The 19827-nt window shown below is 42.7% G+C and overlaps 1 protein-coding gene across 1 annotated transcript in view; it reads left to right on the top strand.

The window, feature by feature from the left end:
* The window catches only part of LOC139913266 (roundabout homolog 1-like), a 92204-nt gene that overhangs the window by 68407 nt on the left and 3970 nt on the right, over positions 1–19827 (top strand). Inside the window, exons 5-26 of the mRNA XM_078286412.1 lie at positions 2198–2318; positions 3146–3284; positions 3393–3520; positions 6746–6754; positions 7068–7192; positions 7322–7493; positions 9202–9407; positions 9498–9579; positions 9709–9877; positions 10003–10169; positions 10309–10430; positions 11698–11932; positions 12555–12676; positions 12866–13037; positions 13450–13647; positions 14822–14848; positions 16020–16059; positions 16259–16413; positions 16819–17181; positions 17643–17759; positions 17866–18001; positions 19508–19738. Of these exons, the coding sequence (XP_078142538.1) occupies positions 2198–2318; positions 3146–3284; positions 3393–3520; positions 6746–6754; positions 7068–7192; positions 7322–7493; positions 9202–9407; positions 9498–9579; positions 9709–9877; positions 10003–10169; positions 10309–10430; positions 11698–11932; positions 12555–12676; positions 12866–13037; positions 13450–13647; positions 14822–14848; positions 16020–16059; positions 16259–16413; positions 16819–17181; positions 17643–17759; positions 17866–18001; positions 19508–19738 (3236 nt within the window). The remainder of the gene's footprint in view (positions 1–2197; positions 2319–3145; positions 3285–3392; positions 3521–6745; positions 6755–7067; positions 7193–7321; positions 7494–9201; positions 9408–9497; positions 9580–9708; positions 9878–10002; positions 10170–10308; positions 10431–11697; positions 11933–12554; positions 12677–12865; positions 13038–13449; positions 13648–14821; positions 14849–16019; positions 16060–16258; positions 16414–16818; positions 17182–17642; positions 17760–17865; positions 18002–19507; positions 19739–19827) is intronic.

Below are 19827 nucleotides of genomic sequence, written 5' to 3'. Positions count from 1 at the left end.
TCAGGGAGCTAGTATTAGGGAACCCAGGATTGGCAAACAGCCTGTTGTAACTCCCTCTTAATGACCGGTTGTTGTGTGATTGTGTGTGAGAATTGTACATTGTTGTTACTCTGGTCTTAATTGCATGCACTGCTCAACGCTGTTGGCATCAATTGACTGATTGAGGGTTGTGAAATGGCAGAATGATTACCATGCTCTGTTGAAACATCCCTCTGACTGAAAGCCCAGAGTGGACAAAACTTGGATATGCACTGTTATGGCCTGTCTGATTTATGTCCCTTTGGAACACAAGGTTTCAATTGTTTTTGCGACGACGTCGGCCCAGGAAATGATGTCTGACAATGAGAAACGTGTTACTTTATGCAAAAAAATGCACCCTGTCTTACAGTACATGCTCTCTATGCAATGTGCTTGCTAGATCTTCCAACAATGTCAGATATCACATGGCTCATTCATGGCATTATTGTCACCCCTGTTATTGTATGCAATCATTAATCTATGTGTTTATTAATATGTAGCACATTTTTATATTAGGCTATATTGTAAAACTAAACATATAGGAAACATTTAACCATAATCCATTGAATACTGACAGTAATAGCTGATTTGGCAGGACCTGCTCCCAAATTCCACAACTTGTTCCCTATGATTACTCATGGTTAGCATAATTGATGTATAAATGTACACAAAACCACAAGTCACATTGCAGTTTGTTAAATCTCACTCTTTAAACCACAACATTTGCAGCAGATTTGGCGTGTCTACCGTAGTTAGGCCGCTCTTACTTGGAATTCATTTGGTGTATGAGTATGTTTTGGGTGGTAGGTTAGCTTAAAGGTAGAGAGGCTGACTAAAAACTGAAAGGTTGTTGGTTTTATCCCTGCAGCAGCGATATAATGATGTCTTCCATCTGTGAGAAGATGAGTAGTGTGTGCCCACCAACCCAGGTGCCGTCCAGCATGATGCAGAATCCCAAACCGCTTCAGGGACACAAGCAACCTTGCCCTCTGACTCCTGTTTAGAAATAAATACATGCAGGGCGCTGTGTGTGCGTATCTAGCAGGGATATACAGATAGATAAATTCCAATAACCTTGAGTGAATTGGAAAAAAGTAATCTTAAATTGAATCATAATTGTGTGGCCAAGGGTTTGATTGAACGTGATGCCTGGGAGAAGGTTTCATGTGGATGGGCATAGGCAACGGCCTTGATTGCTGAGATTGTGTTTGGTTTGAGGACTTTAGATCTGCATAGATCTGTTATAGAATCGCCCCATTGCCCTACTCACTGCTGCTGTGGTGTCACCTGTAAAACACTGGTTCCTGCAGACCGCGTACTTCATATTCACAGTACCATGAAGACATTCACAATGGTCTGTGGGGGCGCACGGGGAAGAGGATGTGAGAAGAATGAAAACGGCGCGGAATGCATTTTCTCTTCTACTTCTTTATTGTGTGTGTATGTGTGTGTTGAGTGTGTGTAGATATGAGTGTAGTGAAGGTGAAAAGTTTGAGAAAGGCAAAAGCAGGCTGATGGTGTGGATATATGACAGAACATCTGAGGGAGGTCTCTTCAAAGGATCCCAGTGTCTTTGTTCCCAGGGTTCTGTGCTAATGCAGCACCAGATATGAATTATGTAATTTCATAATGGATGACCTTCTGGGCTGTGCTGAAAGGCAGTGAAAACTCTAACTCCGTAGACAAAGATGCGTACAGAGATGCACACAAGCATACACAACACCACTCACAGTCATGTCATCAAGTGCATGAAAATAAATATTTTCAAAGCGGAAAATTGCTGGAGATGTGATTATACATGGTTGGCATCGTGCATAAAAGTACACACAACCGCATTTCACAGAGCAAGTTTTTAAATTTTACTGTTTAATTGAAAATGACTGGAAGCAAGTTTATGGACAAATTCGTTCTCATGCAACAGTGATAAAAATTGGGACAGATTGATTTATACATCATGACTGTGCCACACGTCACTCACTAACATACATATACGCATAAGGCTGCTCCATGATAAAGTTTATGGTTACGTAAATACTGCAGCACTGGTGACATTGCATAGAGTTTATGCTCATTTCCAACCACAGCAGAGCTATAGAGGCTGACTATGATTTGCTTTCTGGGCACAATGAATGTGGTTACAGGCTTGACTCACTCTGACAACCTCTGTGCCATCTTTTAGATTCGCAGCGGCAAGCTGATGATCACCAACACCAGGAAGAGTGATGCGGGGAAGTACATCTGCGTTGGAACTAACATGGTGGGAGAGAGGGAGAGCGAGATTGCCGAGCTCACTGTGCTGGGTAAAAATTTGCTTTTGATTACCGCTTCATGATTGCGTTGCAGGACGTTTCAGTTCTTTGCTTAGTCTGAGTATCGTCTCACTTCATTGTGGTTTAGCTTGCCAGTCTGCCATGTGAGGTCTTTATCACTGTGGTGTAGTAATCCATTAATTAGCCTGATTATGCAACACTGGCTTCCAATCCGCCAGCTGTGCAGACATTTCCCACCAAACTCCTGGTGACTGCCTAGCCCAGCCACAACCCCCGCTACCAACCAGCAAAACACTGTAGACCAAGACTTCCTCATCCCTTTCCCCTCCTCCCTCTCTGGTCCCCTGCCCCCAACCGCTATTCTCCATCCCACACCCCTTGTACAAACACTTCCCATCAGAACAGACTTCTTATCACACGATCAGATGGTCATTTAACCATTTGACCATGACCATTGAAGGCCACTAGAATAATACTGTTGATTGAAGAAAGAGACTGATAGAAATGTGTTCTTGCACTCGGAGTTAAGGTGTGATACATCCAGTTCAATAAGAATGATTAGAGGACCTAATGATACAGACAGGTCTAAAAATATCAAAATTTCCAAAGGTCTTTTCATAAGACCAGAAGATTGTTGTGCAAATATGTCAAAGAATTTTACTGTGGTGGGTGTAAAGAAATGCAAGAATAAAAATAAAAGGATAACATTCAACGATACAAACTATACAAGAATAAGATAAAAAAATGAAACAGAGGGAAAAGGGTTTTGCCTCAGGATATAGATGGCACTCAGGAGCGTGACGACAGTGATGATTATAATGATGGTTGCTCTGGTTGCTGTCGTGCCGCCCCTCCAGAGCGCCCCAGCTTTGTGAAGCGGCCCAGCAGTGTGGTGGTGCTGGCAGACGAGAGCGTGGAGTTCCACTGCATGGTTCAAGGAGACCCCGTTCCCACTGTCCGCTGGAGGAAGGACGACTCCGACCTGCCTAAGGGGAGGTAACTCACAAAGGCCCTCGACACACACACACAAACCAGAATTTACCATGCAAACAAGGTTTCCGCATTTTCTTCCATTTCTTCATGATGTGTGCGTGCTGCCTACAGATTTGAAATGTTAGAGGACCATACGCTGATTGTCGGCCGAGTCGCCGCTTCAGATGAGGGCTCCTACACGTGTGTGGCGGAGAACATGGTTGGGAAGTCTGAAGCATCCGCCACACTCAGCGTACATGGTCAGTACATCCTCAGATCTAATGTCCTCTAACCCTAACACCACCTCCTCTTAAAGCAATATTCCACTTAGTTTTAACATGGGGGTTATTTGGCACTTCAACAACAGATCCCACTACTGTGGGATTTGTTTTATTTTCAACTGCGGGTCCAATGTTTTAGAACATAATTTCGCCAAACAGCATTTTTATTGATAGAAAAGAACAAAGCGGAGGGATACCATTTAGGAGAGACGATTCCTGTTTGGGAGACTGGATCTACTTTTATTTTTAAATACAAATTTTAGTGTAAACCAAGAATAAAAATGCGAAACGAGGACGGACCCAGGACTGCTTTATTGTCTTAAAAGCAGGATCTGTTGTTGAATTTGTTCACAAACGTTTTCAGGCTATTTTCAGGGGGCAATTCAAATGAATGGGAAGTAAAAAAACGCTACAAACTCGTCCCAGCTGCATCCGATCTTGGTGATTAGTATATATTATAGTTTTCATGGTGGTCAAGTGCCGAATGACCCCCATGTTAAAACTAAGTGGAATGTAGCTTTAAAGTTCACACATAGCCTTTGTCTGTGCCTCTGATTTCCTATTCCTATTTCCTACTGGTCCTAGCCTAACTGGATACCTAATCCTGTCTCTTGATGTCACAAATCATCAGGCAGTGATTTCTCCCCTGCCCTTTTAATCTGTATCAAGAACTAATTTTCATTCTTGTGCCTTCAGCTGCTGCTGCTCTCAAGGCAGTAGACTGAGTTATCTACTATTTTCTTTTCTGGGTTCTTCGCTGTTTCCTCCCAGCTTGAGGTCATATCATTTTTTCAGCAGCCACCACTATAGTTCTATATAATGAGTAGTGCAGGGCATATTGCAGCAGCTTGTTTGCAGTGCTTTCCACATTAGTGTATAAGCTGAGGAGAGCCTATGATATAAATGTTTACGCGACCGCAGAAAGTGGATTCATTTGGTCAAAGTTGTCCTGCCACAATGACACCCTTTAGTTCATAAACCAGAGGCAGGAAATGAGCGGTGAGACACTTCTCCTCACATACATGTGCGCGCGAGCACACACACATACACACACACACACACCAGTGACACCGTGGGTGACACAGACAGTGAGGATCTTAGGACTTAATTAAAGATAAGGCAGAGCTGGTTGCATGCTGGGAAATGACATGGTTCCAATTACATCGCCTTCCTCTCCCTCCAAAAAACCTGAGAAAACAGGGGGGACCGTGGCTAATTTGGCCGGCAAACGGAGGAGGGCAGGAAGAGATAGCAGATGAGTGGAATTTGCCTTACCGGAGGAAAGAGAGAAATGTCTAAATAAAAAAAAAAAATTGAAAAAGGAAAATGGTTTACTCTCTTTCTTTCCCTGCGGCTGGCTCGACACCAGGAGGAAACGAGACATAAAACCAGTACTGTCTGACAAACATATTATCTCAGCAGATACTTAAGTGCTCAGATATCCATGATAAGGGGATAGAGGGAGGAGGGGAGACACTGCAAAGGCAAAAGAAGAGAGGATTATAGTTTTAAAGATTTTAGTTTTTCATTCTGTGAAAATTCCAGCCCAAAAGTCAGTCATGACAGAATAGTCTAAAAACACAGAAACGTTTTTATTAACCTTGGTTAAGAGATATGAAACACTTGAATCTTCTGGTGGTGTCTTGGCTATGTGAAACATATATAGCAGGGCATGAGCTAAAGCAGTTATTTACCCCATAGTAAGGTTTGCACAGGCTCCAAGATAAATTGGACTATTACCAAATTAAATGCCTCTTCAAGGTACTTTCGCACTCGTAAAAATGATCTGTATTCTGTCAGAAATTAACTTGCGAGAAATTGTAAGATTAAATTTTTATATACATGATATGTTAGTAGGAAGAGGTGCTTACACATAGCTTTTCTGCATTCCACTAAATCATGTGCATAACATTTTTGTTAGAATTTCCTGAATACAATTATGAGAACATGTTCAACAGTAACTCCTCATATCCTGTTCTTGTAGTGGAGTCTCTCAACATCCATTGAATTCCAAAAAACAGCCACTTGGCTAGCCATGCATTTCACTGTTCATCTTGTTTACTTCCATCAAGATGTAGTTCCCGTCTCAAAATGTGTCTCAGCTTATGTAGTTTAGTAGTAGTAGAGGAGCCTGCATATTGTGGCCGTCCAAGGAAATGTTTCACTTTTCATCCTAAAAGCAAATTTGAAGATAGAAACGGTCTGCATTTCTTTACAAACTTGACCTATAGTCATTTAAAATTCTAAAAAAAAGTATATAAGAAAGACATATAAAAAAAAACACATGATTATCCTGTGTTGCTCAATGTCCACAGGGTTAGGGGGTTCTCATTGAGGCCATCCATGCAAAAATTACATTTGTCTGTGAGTTTGTCCAGTTGAATCAATCATAGAAGTTACTGAAAAATGTGAAAATCATAGGTACTAAGTATCTCATAGCAAGATAACGTGAGCCCTGTGGAGTCCTCCAGATGCATAATATTAGGTCAATGTAAATAATTGCATAAGGCTGTGTGATGTATGATGGGAACCCTGTAGCTAGCACACAGAAAAGCTCTGGCCCGCTGACAGCTGACTCAGTCAGGGGGCAGGAAGAGTTATTCTGCTTCCTCCACGACGGCATGGCATGGCAGTCGATGGCCTGTGGCTCTTTTGATGTCCACGATCAAAAAAGTTATGAAACTTCTGTCAGTAGGGAGGACAGGCGATTCGGTTCAGAGGGCCCAGCCACATCCAGCAACACAGCTTTTCTTTCTTTCTCTCTTTCTCTCTTTCTTTCTTTCTTTCTTTCTTTCTTTCTTTCTTTCTTTCTTTCTTTCAATCTACACAAAGATAATCCCTAATGGATGAAATGTTTTCCATGGAAATGTGTTTGTATCTGTCAATATTTGTGTGTAGAACAATTGGGTGGGAGATGTACTGAATAAACACCAGGCTTCCCGTAAATTATTAAAATAAAATTAACCAAGACTGAAATCTATCTCTTGCAATCATAAAGAAGAGACATTTTTGCTTGCAGTCCCTATTAATGACTATGTTTTGCTGTGTACCTAATATTTTTTTTTTGTCTTTCATGGCAATTTTATTGTGCTCACTCATTGAAGCACATCACAACAGTGTTGAATGCATCATTGCAATTGCATATCCCAGTATGTGCCTTCATTACTCATTACACTGCTCTCTTTTGTGTCTTTTCCCTTGTAGTCAACACTGGTAAGTTATCATCCATCCCTCATCCACCATCAGACAGCAGCAGGAAATGAGCCCCTGTCATTGTCCTATCTGCACTGTAATTCTATCTACCAATACAGTATGTAATTCATGTCATATGTGGCTAACTGAATAGACATTTGCTGTTTTGCATTAAGAAAAGGTAAATATTGATTGTTTCACATCATGTATGTGGTTAGTTTTTATTCAGTGGGCTTATTATACATACTGAGGTGCTCTAATGCTGGGACTTGGGGAAAGCTGTTTGGTATCAGTCCAGGCTGCCCAGTTAATTAGGACCTTCCTCCCCCTGCAGTGCCCCCTGCGTTTGCCATGCGCCCCAGGAACCAAGTGGTGGCAGCGGGCAGGACGGTCACCTTCCAGTGTGAGGCGACTGGCAACCCTCAGCCTGCTATCTTCTGGCAGAGGGAGGGCAGCGAGGTGAGATTTGCTCTCAGTCTGTCATCACACCGCGGTAAATCACTACGCAGGGCAAATAAAGGTAATGACTGGGATAATGCAATGTAAATATGTTCTTTGCGTTAACTTCCTTGTCTCTCTTTCCTCCAGAGTCTCTTGTTCTCTTACCAGCCCCCTCAGCCCTTCAGCCGGCTGTCTGTGTCCCAGATGGGCAGTTTGACCATTACCGATGCCCAGCGCTCTGATGCCGGCTACTACAGCTGCCAGGCCCTCAACATCGCTGGCAGTGTTATTACCAAAGCTCTGCTGGAGGTCACAGACTGTGAGTAAAAGAAAGGAATCATGGAGGGCAGATGGGGGTGACCTTTATTCTTCACTTTTCAGGCTTCAGTGTTTTATGTTTTGACAAACCAACCTTTGGTTTGCTGCTGTAGTTCCTCCTTTGTTGAGCAGATGTATGACAGACTGGCCTTGGTTGTAGACTGGCAAGAGCGACCTCCTTTATGGTTCAATGTTTTGTATGGTAGTTGGCCTTGGTTACTAATAGCCGATGGAATGATTTCAGGAACCCTCAGCTGTTCACATTTTGGGTTCAAAACCCTCTGTTTCCATGGTGATTGAGCGCACAGTGCATCTGGCCTCCTCTCTCTTCCCTCCCAAAAGAGTCCTTACCGAAATTACAATGTATATCAGCAGAGTGACATTTATATAAAAAAAACAGACTCTCCTAGGAAAGGAATCATTTTCACCTCAACCATTTCCTACTAACAGCAAAGCTCATTACAGGACAGTGTCTATGGGAAATGGAGCAATGGTTATCTATTGTAACTCTAATTTTTAGGAGCATAGCTTAAGCCCTCTAACACACTGTCCTGTTGGCTCCCATGTTGTTTCACTGAAGACATTAGCGCATTAAGGTGCAGAATCAACGGATGACATCAGTTTATATGGACTGTTACCTGAGGGACTGTCATCCTGATTGGCTGACGGTGACCCTTGTTGATGCTGTAATTGCATCAATTGTTAAAAAAAAAAGAATTAAAATGCTGAATGTAGCTTGGAGGCTTACAGCAGTAATTACTCACCACCAGTAAAGTCTACAGGCTTCCAATTTAGTGGCCTGTGTGAGTGTGAATACATGTGTCCGTGTGACGGTGTACTATGCACATATATTAACTTAATGAAGATAATTGCTTGAGGCTGGTACAGACAGTTTCTGCATCTGCACATTGACTTGTGCAGCGCAGCCCTATTAGTTATAATGGATAATCCTCCGCTCATATGGGTAATGCTCTCTGCAGCCACCTCAGTAGGGAAATGAGAGGTATCCACTTAGTGTACGTTCTATTACAGGTAATGGAAATAAAGTAAGACTGGGTCATGTTTGATGTAATCTATACAGCGGTCTTCAGCCCTCCACTCTCCCTATTCTCCTCTGGCGTCTATACCTGTTTGTCTCTATTCTCCCCTCCCCCAAATTCTCTCCATCCCACCACACTCCTCCTCCCCGCCGGTTGGAGTGGCGTATTTGTATGGAAATAACTGGCCTGCATTACCTCCGGCGGTTTTCAAGGTGTTTCCATTATCTTTTTTCTCTGTTTTTTTTATTTTGGACCAACCCCCCCCCCCATACCCCACCCCTCCATCCTCAGCGTTTTGAAGTGGAAGAGCGAGAGAGCTCTGCTATCTAAATGGGATTTGTTATTAGTTGGGCTTTGCTGTTGTGATTGGAGCCGGCTCCTGCAGTACCTACCTACTACCCAATGAACGATTAGTTGCTCTCCGCTGGAGGGGAAAAGTTGCTTTCTATTTCCTCCACTGGCTCTGCAGCCACCTAAACCTATTGTTCTCTCTCTTTACCAATTTTCTCCTCAATATCTTTCACATCTTATCTGTCTTTCATTTTGTTGGGCTGCCTTTTGTTTTCATTTTCTCTTGTTTCATCTCCCCACCTTTTTATTTTTATATTCCTCTTTAGATGTCTGATCTTATATTTTTTCTCTTCCTTTCTCCTTTTTTTATTGGAATAGCTGTGTCGGACCGTCCTCCTCCTGTGATTAGGCAAGGCCCAAGCAACCATACGGTACCTGTGGACAGCAAAGTGATCCTGGGCTGCCAAACGGCAGGCACCCCGACTCCCACGGTCCAGTGGAAGAAGGACGGAGTGGTGGTGTCTCCAGTGGACTCTCGCATGTCCCTAGCAGACACAGGATCACTGGAGATTCACTACACCAAGGTAAGAGGACAAAGTATTACAGCAGTTAGTAGCCACACCCCTGAGTCGAGCCAACCCACTAATTTATGCCATTGTGCCTCCTCTCCTCAGCTGGGAGACACAGGCTCCTACACTTGTGTAGCTTCTAGTCCCAATGGAGAGGCTTCCTGGACAGCATACCTACAGGTGGAAGGTAGGTTACAGATATCGAGTGACAGCTATGAAGCAAGTTATAAATACAAGTTGAATAGTGTTGCTGTGACAAGTCATCATAAAGCATTAATCAACCTTTATAATGCACTCTCTGATATCTCTGTGGCAGAGTTTGGAGTAGTTGTCCAGGCCAGTCATCCTACAGACCCTAACCTGATTCCTAGTGCACCATCTAAACCTGAGGTGACCGACGTCAGCCGTACCTCCGTCACTCTGTCCTGGAAGTCCAACCCCAACGCCGGGGCCACACCTACGTCCTACCTTATCGAGGCATTCAGGTATGACAAATATTTATAATCTATGTTTTCATTTGTTTGTTTATACCTACTATATTGCATTCGTCTAGCATGATAAAGCTTCCCGTGTTTCAGTGTGTTGTCACTGCTCCCCCTTCTCCTTCCAGTCATGCGTCAGGCAGCAGCTGGGTGACTCTAGCTGAACATGTGAAGACTCTGACCTTTGTCCTGAATGACCTGAAGCCTGGAACTGTCTACCTGTTTCTGGTCAGAGCAGTGAATGCCTACGGCCTGAGTGACCCCAGTCCAATCTCTGATACTGTCAGAACACAGGGTCAGTTTGCGGTTGTCATACAGTTTTGCTAGCTTTACCTCAAAACTACACATTCATTTCACTTCATCCACCTTGCCAGTATGGAACGAATAAGTCATCATGGCTGTTTCAACACCTTCCGTTCCTTCCGTACCAATAGACACCACTTCCACTATCCAGGGAGTGGACCACCGTCAGATCCAGAGGGAGCTGGGAGACGTGGTGATCCACCTGCACACGCCAACCATCCTCTCCTCCTCAGCTGTCAGGGTCCAGTGGATGGTAAGAAGACCACACCATATTGATTGTCAGCAGAATCTCTTGGCCAAGCTACATCTATGTTGAATACATAGGATATCAGCACAGCAGTGTCAGGCCAACGCACACCAGTTTGGAGGAAAAAATTGGCCTCAGATTCAATCCATCCTCACTCTGTGATGTGGGTGAACTGGGAGGACATGCATGCTTACTAAACACTAAGGCAGGGTCTGTCTTTGCCAATTTTCTTATGTTGTAGTGTTACATGAATGAATCTCCGCGCCTCACAGATCTCGGTTCATAGATAGAAGCAAATCCAAAGAGGTATTTTTGCTACATGGTACGTTGCAGCCACTGTGAGCCTCACAGAGCCTTATGGTACCGTGACTAGTGTTTTAGACAATTTTTTTAAACCAAAAAACCAAGAAATGTACACATTTACACCTTGGGAAATGAGCACATTTACTGCCCCACTGGTAAATCTGCACATTTACAGGTAAATATACACATTTACTATTTTCCCACATTTCCCAATTCAAAGATCATATTAAAAATGAGGGTAGGGTGTGGACCTTTTACCGCAATCAAGACCATCTGTACTGACAGAGTCAGTTTTTATCAGGGCCTATGATAGAGGACACTTATACGTTCTGAGACATTTCCACCTCTCTTCCCCCATGTTGGGCCAGGAGGTGATGTTACACATTCATGACAGAGATACAGTGAAACAGAGCTTAGATATAAATAGCGTAGAAGAACAGTCTGGGAGGAAACTATGTTGTGTGAAGGCATTTCAAAGGCTTACTACCTATATATTGACATTTACTGCGTTTTCTTTGTGGACTCCACTGCACAGAGAGTAAATTTATCTTCAGTATGATCAATGTGCTTTGTTACAGATACATATAAAAACTGCGCAGTGTTCTTTTAAGGCATTCTGAATCGTAATTGTAAGGCTGATATTTAACTGGGAACTGCTTAGTGCTTTCCTGGCTGGATTTTAACCAGAAACATGCTCAGAGGAAACTGGCAACTAGTAATGACCTCATATTGCGGTTTGCTGTGAGATCTCTGAGACATGGGGAGATGTTAATCTATATCACCCCAAGGGCAGGGGGAGGAGAATTAACACAGTTTGAACAGACCTCTCCTGGAGGATGTTCACTTTCACACTCAGCCATATAGGACAGGATATAACCTCACAATTGTATGTTGTTTTAACTCTCGCAGAAAGTGATACACTGTCCATGTTATAATATTCATACACTGTATATCCCTCTGTCTCCAAAAGGTAGAGCAGCACTCTCCATACATCCAGGGTTACAAGGTGCTGTACAGGGCATCTGCTGAGCATGGCCAGCCTGGGGGTCAGTGGAGCGTCCTGGATGCACGCACCGCGGGGGAGGAGGGGGTGGTGGTCACCCAGCTGAAGAGGGGATCCACCTACGAGTTCAAAGTGCGCCCCTTCTTTGATGAGTTCCAGGGAGCAGACAGTGAGGTCAAAGTAGCCAGGACATTGGAAGAAGGTGAGTGTCAGAGCAGGTTTTCTGTTGTTGAATGTATCTATGAACGCAGTAGCTAAGAGGAATTGAATAATTTTGGCACTGATGGAGCCATCTCCCACAAGGCCTCTAACCATTGGAGGCAGCTTCCTGCACATGGCAGGAAAATAGAAATTGAATAGAAAAGAGAAATACCCAAGCTCCCATATTACCAACACTTCTTTTCCTCTTTGCAGGCTTTGATGTTCACAGCAAGAGTATCTTAAACCAATACTGATATGTACATAATGTACACTTATAAGAAAAAATGATTTTAGGGGCGATGTGGCATATTTCATTGTATTCCGCTCTGAATAAGTCACATACTGTAACTCCCACTGTAGTTACAGTATATTGCTGGAACACAGCCCATATGCATTCCAAGGCACTTGGATCGCTTTGTATTGCTTCTATATAAAATAAACATTACACTCAGTGTAATACTTAAATTTCTTTCAGTCATGACTGGATGATACAACAGCCAGTTATTGTTTCACATAGTGTGCAAAGCTGCCAGACATGATGCAGAGCATACCTGGGACACATACAGCATCAAATGGGACTGTGTGCATGTCTATATGGCTGACTGTTCGCTCCATTGTCTCAGCCCCCAGTAGAGCCCCCCAGGGTGTTACTGTGACAAAGAGTGATGCCAATGGGACTGCCATCCTCGTTGCTTGGAAACCACCTTCAGAAGAGGGAGAGGCTGGAGTGGTTCAGGAGTACAAGGTAAGAGAGAAGGTTGGAAAAATGAAATACACAGAATCAAGCTGTCTCCTATACTCATGCCTGAGTCATGATTCCATGTTTCCAGATTAAAATACAGGAAATTGTATCTTCATGTAGCATCAAGTGTTGTTGGATTTGTCCCTCTGACCATCACTGCCGTCTTTTCTCCTCCTCGCCCTCTCTTGACAGATCTGGTGCCTAGGTAATGAGAGTCGTTACCATGTAAACCAATCAGTAGATGGCTCCACCTTCTCTGTGCTCATCCCCAGTCTGGCACCAGGAATTCGCTACAGCGTAGAGGTTGCCGCTAGCAATGGCGCTGGACCTGGGGTCAAGAGTGATGTCACTTTCTTCCAACTAGGTGAGATTCCACTGAAGAAAAAGAAAGAAACAAAGTTCTAATGCTGATATTCTCCTTTAAGATTTTGCCCAGATGAATACCAATTAAACTGTCACAAAACTGTGCACAAAAACGCTCACAATATCTCTGAATATCAGAGTGAAAAACTTATATCATCTTTCTTTGCAACTTTTTCATTATATGCTGATTTTGAAAATTTGGCTAAAATGCTTATCTTGTTCTTTTAAGAATGAATGCTTTTGCATCTTTCCTGCTCTGTGAATGTTTTTTGTGATGCCTTTGCATCACCACACTGGGATCTTGAAATGCACTCCTTTAATTGGAATTATTATGTTATGTTAATATTGCCGTTGTTGTTATCCCGCACTTACCCTTAATGTCCCACGTCTCTCTTTCTGCTCTTACTGCTTAGACTCTACAGGCCAGATGATGGATAGCCATGAGGACAGAGACACACTGTCTCAGATCTCAGATGTGGTGAGGCAACCAGCCTTTATTGCTGGCATTGGCGCCACCTGCTGGGTGGTCCTCATGGTTTTCAGTGTGTGGCTCTACCGTCACCGCAAGAAGAGAAGTGGCCTCAGCAGTACCTACACTGGCATCCGCAAGGGTGTGTATTGGTGTGTCATGTGCATGTTTTAGAGAGGTGGATGGGTAGATGTACTGTATGTCTGTCCAAGATGCTAATTCTCAAGCTCTTTGACTCTCAAGTATACACTACCAGTCTAAAGCCATTTTGATCTAAAGGCTAATGCTTAAATGCTTGAAATGTGTTTCTTAGACAAATATAAATAGTGAAGTTGATGGCTATGTATGAATTTCTTTCCAAAGCCTTTGCCTTTCCATCAAGGTAAAGGGCGGCTACTTTAAAGAATCTAAAATATAAGATAGTTTTGATTTTGTTTAACACTTTTTTGGTCACTGCATAATTAAAGAAAAATGTGGTGTGTGCAAACTTTTGACTGGTAGTGTACATCTGCCAAACAGAGCAGGTTTTCAAAAAGAAAAAAAAAAGGACAGAAGAAAAGGTGTGTAATGATGGCAGGAGTGATTAGACGAGCTGAGTTTGGGTAGATCTGTGGGTGCATTTGAAGGTCACTGTGAAGGAAGAAGGTGCTGTGGTCGAGCCATGACACCTTGTTGTCACCACACCAAACAGGTTTCTACATCTCAGTCTCATCGAGATATTTTTAGGGAGGCTGATAACCAGATCACATCAAAGGGGGAAAAATCCCTCTCTGGTCTAATCTTCCTTTTGACTCACAGACCTCAGAAGCAAATCAGAGGCTCGGCACATTCCAGATTATGCAGACATTCAAAGGCTGACATTTAGTAGCTCATTTGTAGAGTGCCATTTCCTCTACACAGCACAGTTCTTGGAAGCACGGGCCTGTCAACCTGCCACTGCCATGTCTGCTGCAATATCACTGTTATTTCCCTCTCTCCCTCGGGCTCCCTGTCACCTCCATTAACCTTTACCTGGACACTTTTGTCTAAGAAAATAGCAGCAGTAAGGCAGGTTGCCTCACATGTGTTTATTTAAATGCTTATACACATGTTTTTATCAGGGTTGGATTGTAGTTTGCACATGAAGACATGTCCATTAGAGCAGAGTAGGCTACATACACAACACAAAGATCACATGCAGAGACAAGACAAAAACTCATGGTGCAAACACCTAATGGGTACAAAGCAACTGTTATACTATAACTATTATATTCAACTGATACTGATTTCCTTATTTTTTTCCTACCTCCCCCCACCTCTTTTGTCTGTCCCTACAGTGCCATCATTCACCTTTACACCTACAGGTACGTATGGATGTTCTGCTACATTCAGATTTGTGTTAATCATGGCGGTGTTTTTATTGACTAACCATGTATTTAGTAGGGCAGTAGTAGGGAAAAAAAAAAAAAAGATTAAAAAAAAAACAAGGGGCTTATAAAAACATCTCATCTTAAATTAATTGAAATTAATGAATAAATGACATTAACACTCAACAAGGAAAACAACATAATAAAAACAAAGACTACTGAGAGCATGATAGTGTGTGTGTGTGTGTGTGTGTGTGTGTGTGTGTGTGTGTGTGTGTGTTCAGAGAGAATAGGATGGAGAGGGAAACAATGTATGTGTTGTGTTATTGAGCAAAAAAACAACAGCTTGGTTCATCAGACAGGTCCTAAGTCTATATTGAAGTGTAGAAATGTAGATTCAGTCTGGCTGCTGAAAGCGGTTAGCCAAACAAATCTTGTCTTTAAAGTAGGCACCTTGAGGAGTTTAGCAGCAAATGTTTCCGCCCACGCATTGTTGCAGTACGTAAGGTACGGGTAAAACTATAACACAGTGTTAAGAGGCAGGTCTGATGAACCAAACGGTGGATTTTGCAGATGATATGAAAACACTTAGTGGCTTCATTGTAGTGATACACGTGCCTTAAGCCCACCTGCTCACAAGGTTAGGTTCAGTGTGTCTTGGCATTATATTCTACAAACATTTGGAATTCACTCTCCATGAGAAAATTCATGGTTTGATGTTTTATTGGTTGTGGTGGAAAAAACTGTCTCCAGCAGTGCTCCTGAATCTCCCGTAAGCGTGAAATTGTGTTGTGATTAGAAAACATAAATGCATTTGTTTGTGTCGCCTTCATGCACATCAAGGTGGGAGAACTGTTTTGGAAGAGATCACTCTCATGAGGGTGGACATGTTTCACCATATGATGAAAGGGATCGTTTTGAAAGGCCTGTTACTGGTGTTGACCCTGCCCTCTTACATCTTTTGGCAACATAAACCATGTTAGGAATGCACCACATATGTTAGTAGTCAGTGTACCATGATTTAAACCGTGCTCAGGTGTTTAATTTATTTTGGCAGTTAGAAACTGAACTTGTTTCTCATGCTTTCTCTCTGCCTTGAGTGTCATGTTTTTGCTAGCTCATCCAGGTCTACTCTCATCTCATCATGTTTTTCTACTTCTCTTTGCAGTTGCCTATCAAAGAGGAGAGTCGGTGTGCAGCGCTGGCAGGTAAGTGACATTTCTGTTTCCCCTTCGTGTTGTATGAAGACAAGCAGCAGGGACGCACTTACATTGTGGAAACACAAGGGGGAGTGCTCTTCCTACATAAAAAAGAGAAATCCTCAACATCCACCTCACACTCACTCACTCATTGATATATGGGGACAGTATTTTTTGATGGACAACACTTTGGTCCTTCTTGTTGCAGACCTGGACTTCTCAGCATGGGTGAACCTTTGAACCAGCTGTGGCTGCCTGACAACTGGCCAAATGCATGTGCCAACCACAAGGACTGCAGCATCAACTGCTGCAATAATGGCAATGGCACTAGTGACAGTAACATGACCACATACAGCCGACCAGGTTAGTACAGGACTGACTTAGTGTCCTAGCTCAGGTTGGACACTCTGAGAGAAACATAGCACTGTTATCAGGTGAAAACCTTGTAACTCCAAGTTTGGTGATTTTCATGTTTTAACTTCAGTTTAAGGATTTCATGGTTCTCTATGGGTTGAGAAAATTCTATGACCTTTAGGCTTATGAAGCCCTTTCAAAACACAATTTGATAAACTCAAAAATACATGGTGGTCAAGCTAAAAACACGGCTGATTTTCTTAGTTTACATTTTAGAGATACAAGATTTTCACAATATGGCCTAGAGCCGTAATCCACATCAAACACCCTCCAGTAATGTTGACGGTCTGTGACTTGCTGCGTTCTTGCTGTGTTCGTGTGCTGTTTCGTCTCATGAGCCCATGTCCTCCTCAGCCGACTGCATAGCCAACTATGGAAACCATCTGGAAAACAAGCAGGGAGGCCTGCTGGGGTCTGAGACGCCCATCTACAGTGACGTGAACCTCTCCAACAAGATCAATGAGATTAAGACGTTCAGCAACCCCAGCCTGTGTTATGTAAGTCCAGGAGGAGGATCAACAGCCACATATGAACCAATCCCCTACGCCACCACCCAGCTCATTCAGTCCAACATCAAGAATAAGGCAGCTGGTGGGGCCATGGCAGAGCCTCTGGACATGCACTGCTGGAAACAGCCTCCCCACCCGCCTCAGATACCAAAGGAGATGGCAGCACAGATGCAGTACAACATAATGGAGCAAAACAGACTCAATAAAGGTGAAGTAGGCTTTAAAGTTTTTTAAAGCCTTTTTTAAAACATTTTAAGAGCATTTTATTTCCTTAATTTGATGTATCTCCTGTTGAAACAGGATATTGGGGCAGGACATAATGCAGAGAAATTGTAAACCAATGGGATATCAGTTGAGAGAGAAAGGCAGTTTTATTTGATGGGAATTTTTATTTACGCCCACTGGTACAGATACACTGTTTTCCAGGAAGTAAAAGTAATGGGATTGTGATATACATATATATACAGTATATACATATATATATATATATATATATATATATTTGCATTTATTGTTAAATAGCTGTATAGTATGACATGGAAATTTAGTTAACAAGGTGAAAATGTCATTTTTCATTTCATGGTGACTATAAAAAGTCATTTGTGTTTCATCATTTGCATGAAAACAATGAGAACAATCGTATATTTTTTCTCTTTGCTTTGTCTACAGATCATCTCCAAGGAGGCGAAGGGATGATCCAAAAAAGCGTCCCCTACATCCAGGCTCAAGATCACAGCACAGGAGGCTCCCACCACAGCTCAGACAGAGGCAGCAACAGCACCTCAGGTAAGGCCAGGAGCTACACCGTACAGTAGTGTGGACACATGTATTGAATTGAGTCGTACGTCTGTGTTCACCCTTGTGTTTTTGTGTTTTTCTTCTAACTTCTCAGGGAGTCAAAATCATAAGAAGGGATCACGGCCCCCCAAGACGCCCAAACAGACTGCAGTAAGCTGGGGAGAGCCCCTGTCACCTCCTCATGCTAACGCCTGGGACTGTGATGAGTATACCCTCCCCATGGAAAAGAGGTGAATGGGAAACAGACACACACACATGCATGCACACAAACATACACACACAGATACACACACACACACACACACACACACACACACTCTCTCACACCTCGACGGGAAGATGTTTTTAATCGGTACTGCTGACCTGGGGTCTCAAGATCAGAAAAAAAGACATACAGTGATTTGCTTCAAAATATGCTGTAATATGCACTGACCAGCCTGTGCCAAATTAATGACTATTTTTTCTCAGCAGTCAATAAATTACATAAGATAGAATGAGCAATATTGCAGAATTTGCCATGTTAAACAACAAAGGCCTGCAAATGTGCACAATTGCACATGTGCATATTGTGTGTTGATTCTTCACAAATTGTAAGACCAGTTTGGAAGTGCAGCTGTTAAACTGAATGAATAGGCCCACAAGGAGGATAACATTATCAGAAAACACACAGTAATGTTTTTTAGGTTTGTTTTGTACACCTGCAAATCTACTGTCAAAACAAAGTCTATTGTCAGAACAACAACTAAAACCAAACTAATTAAACTATTTCAATTGGTATGACAATTAATTTTGATTATGGTAGCCAGTTCTACATGCTGCAATAGGCATGACTCACAAAAAACAACCATGCTCCAAAGAGATGTGAAACATTTCATCAGTACAAAACAGAAGATCCAGAAAGCTTTCTACTCACCTTTCAAGATGATTCTGTGATGGATATAAACGCCGGCAGCTGGCCATCTCCATATTTCGGTCATTATCCATAAACTACAAACTCCAGCTGATTGTAATGAAATCAAAGTAATTTCTGACATAATCTAAGAAGTTGAACCTGGCATCAGTCTTGTACACAACAATTTGCATCCTCTGAAAAAATGGTGAGTATACTGAAGCCCTCAACCTGTGAGCTTGACCCCTATTCCCACCAGATATTTAAAAAGGTTTATTACTGCTTGACTGGGGATGTTCAAGTTCAAGTTCATTTATTTATATAGCCCTTCATCACAAGCATGTCTCAAAGGACTTTACAGAGAAAGAGCCTAGATCTAACTGATCAACAATCAACCATAGAACAGAATGATTTAACACAAACTCAAGGACGCAAAACAAAGCACACGACACACGAGAGCAAGTTTAGCAAGACATAGCAAGCCTACCTATCCTACATAGCCTAGCCTACCTGGCTTCACCAACCTTAGACCCTTAATGCATACAAGGGATGTATTAAGTATTGTCAACCATCCATTCATTGATTGATTGATTGAAAAACAAGATTTCTTATTGCAGGATTAACTAATCTCTGACATGTCAGAAGTCTTATCTTAACTTTTTTCACATATCTGTTCTCTAATGATTCCTCAATTCAAACACTGCGTTGTTATGTTTTCAAATTTGATACTGAGGGCCCAGGGTTTTCGGACAGTTTTTGCCATTAATGACTAAGGGGTGCTTCAGGACCTAGACGACCTCTATTTCCTGTAGCCATATCCTCATGTCACTCGACCCTCTCTTATCAGTTTTGATCCTGACGTCCACTGCCCGATGCTGCCCTCGAGGATGTACCTTCATCAGGAAGGCATGGAGGTGGAGGAGGAGAAGGAGACTAAGAGAATAGAAAGCTGCCCTACTCCCCCAGTTAGAGGAGCAGCCTCATCCCCTTCTGAAGTGTCTTATAGCCGCCCATCTACAGTCACATCACCACAGGGAGACCTGAACAATGGCCTGCACGATGGAACCGAACACCACAGGTAACCAGATGAACCCTCCTTACACCTCATTCAACCATTTTACAATGACAGTTCAATCACCAGCAATACAAAAAGCTCAACTCAAAAGC

The sequence above is a fragment of the Centroberyx gerrardi genome, chromosome 11, assembly GCF_048128805.1.
Source record: "Centroberyx gerrardi isolate f3 chromosome 11, fCenGer3.hap1.cur.20231027, whole genome shotgun sequence".
NCBI classification, from domain to species: Eukaryota; Metazoa; Chordata; class Actinopteri; order Beryciformes; family Berycidae; genus Centroberyx; species Centroberyx gerrardi.
This window is presented reverse-complemented; position numbering and strand designations above follow the sequence as displayed.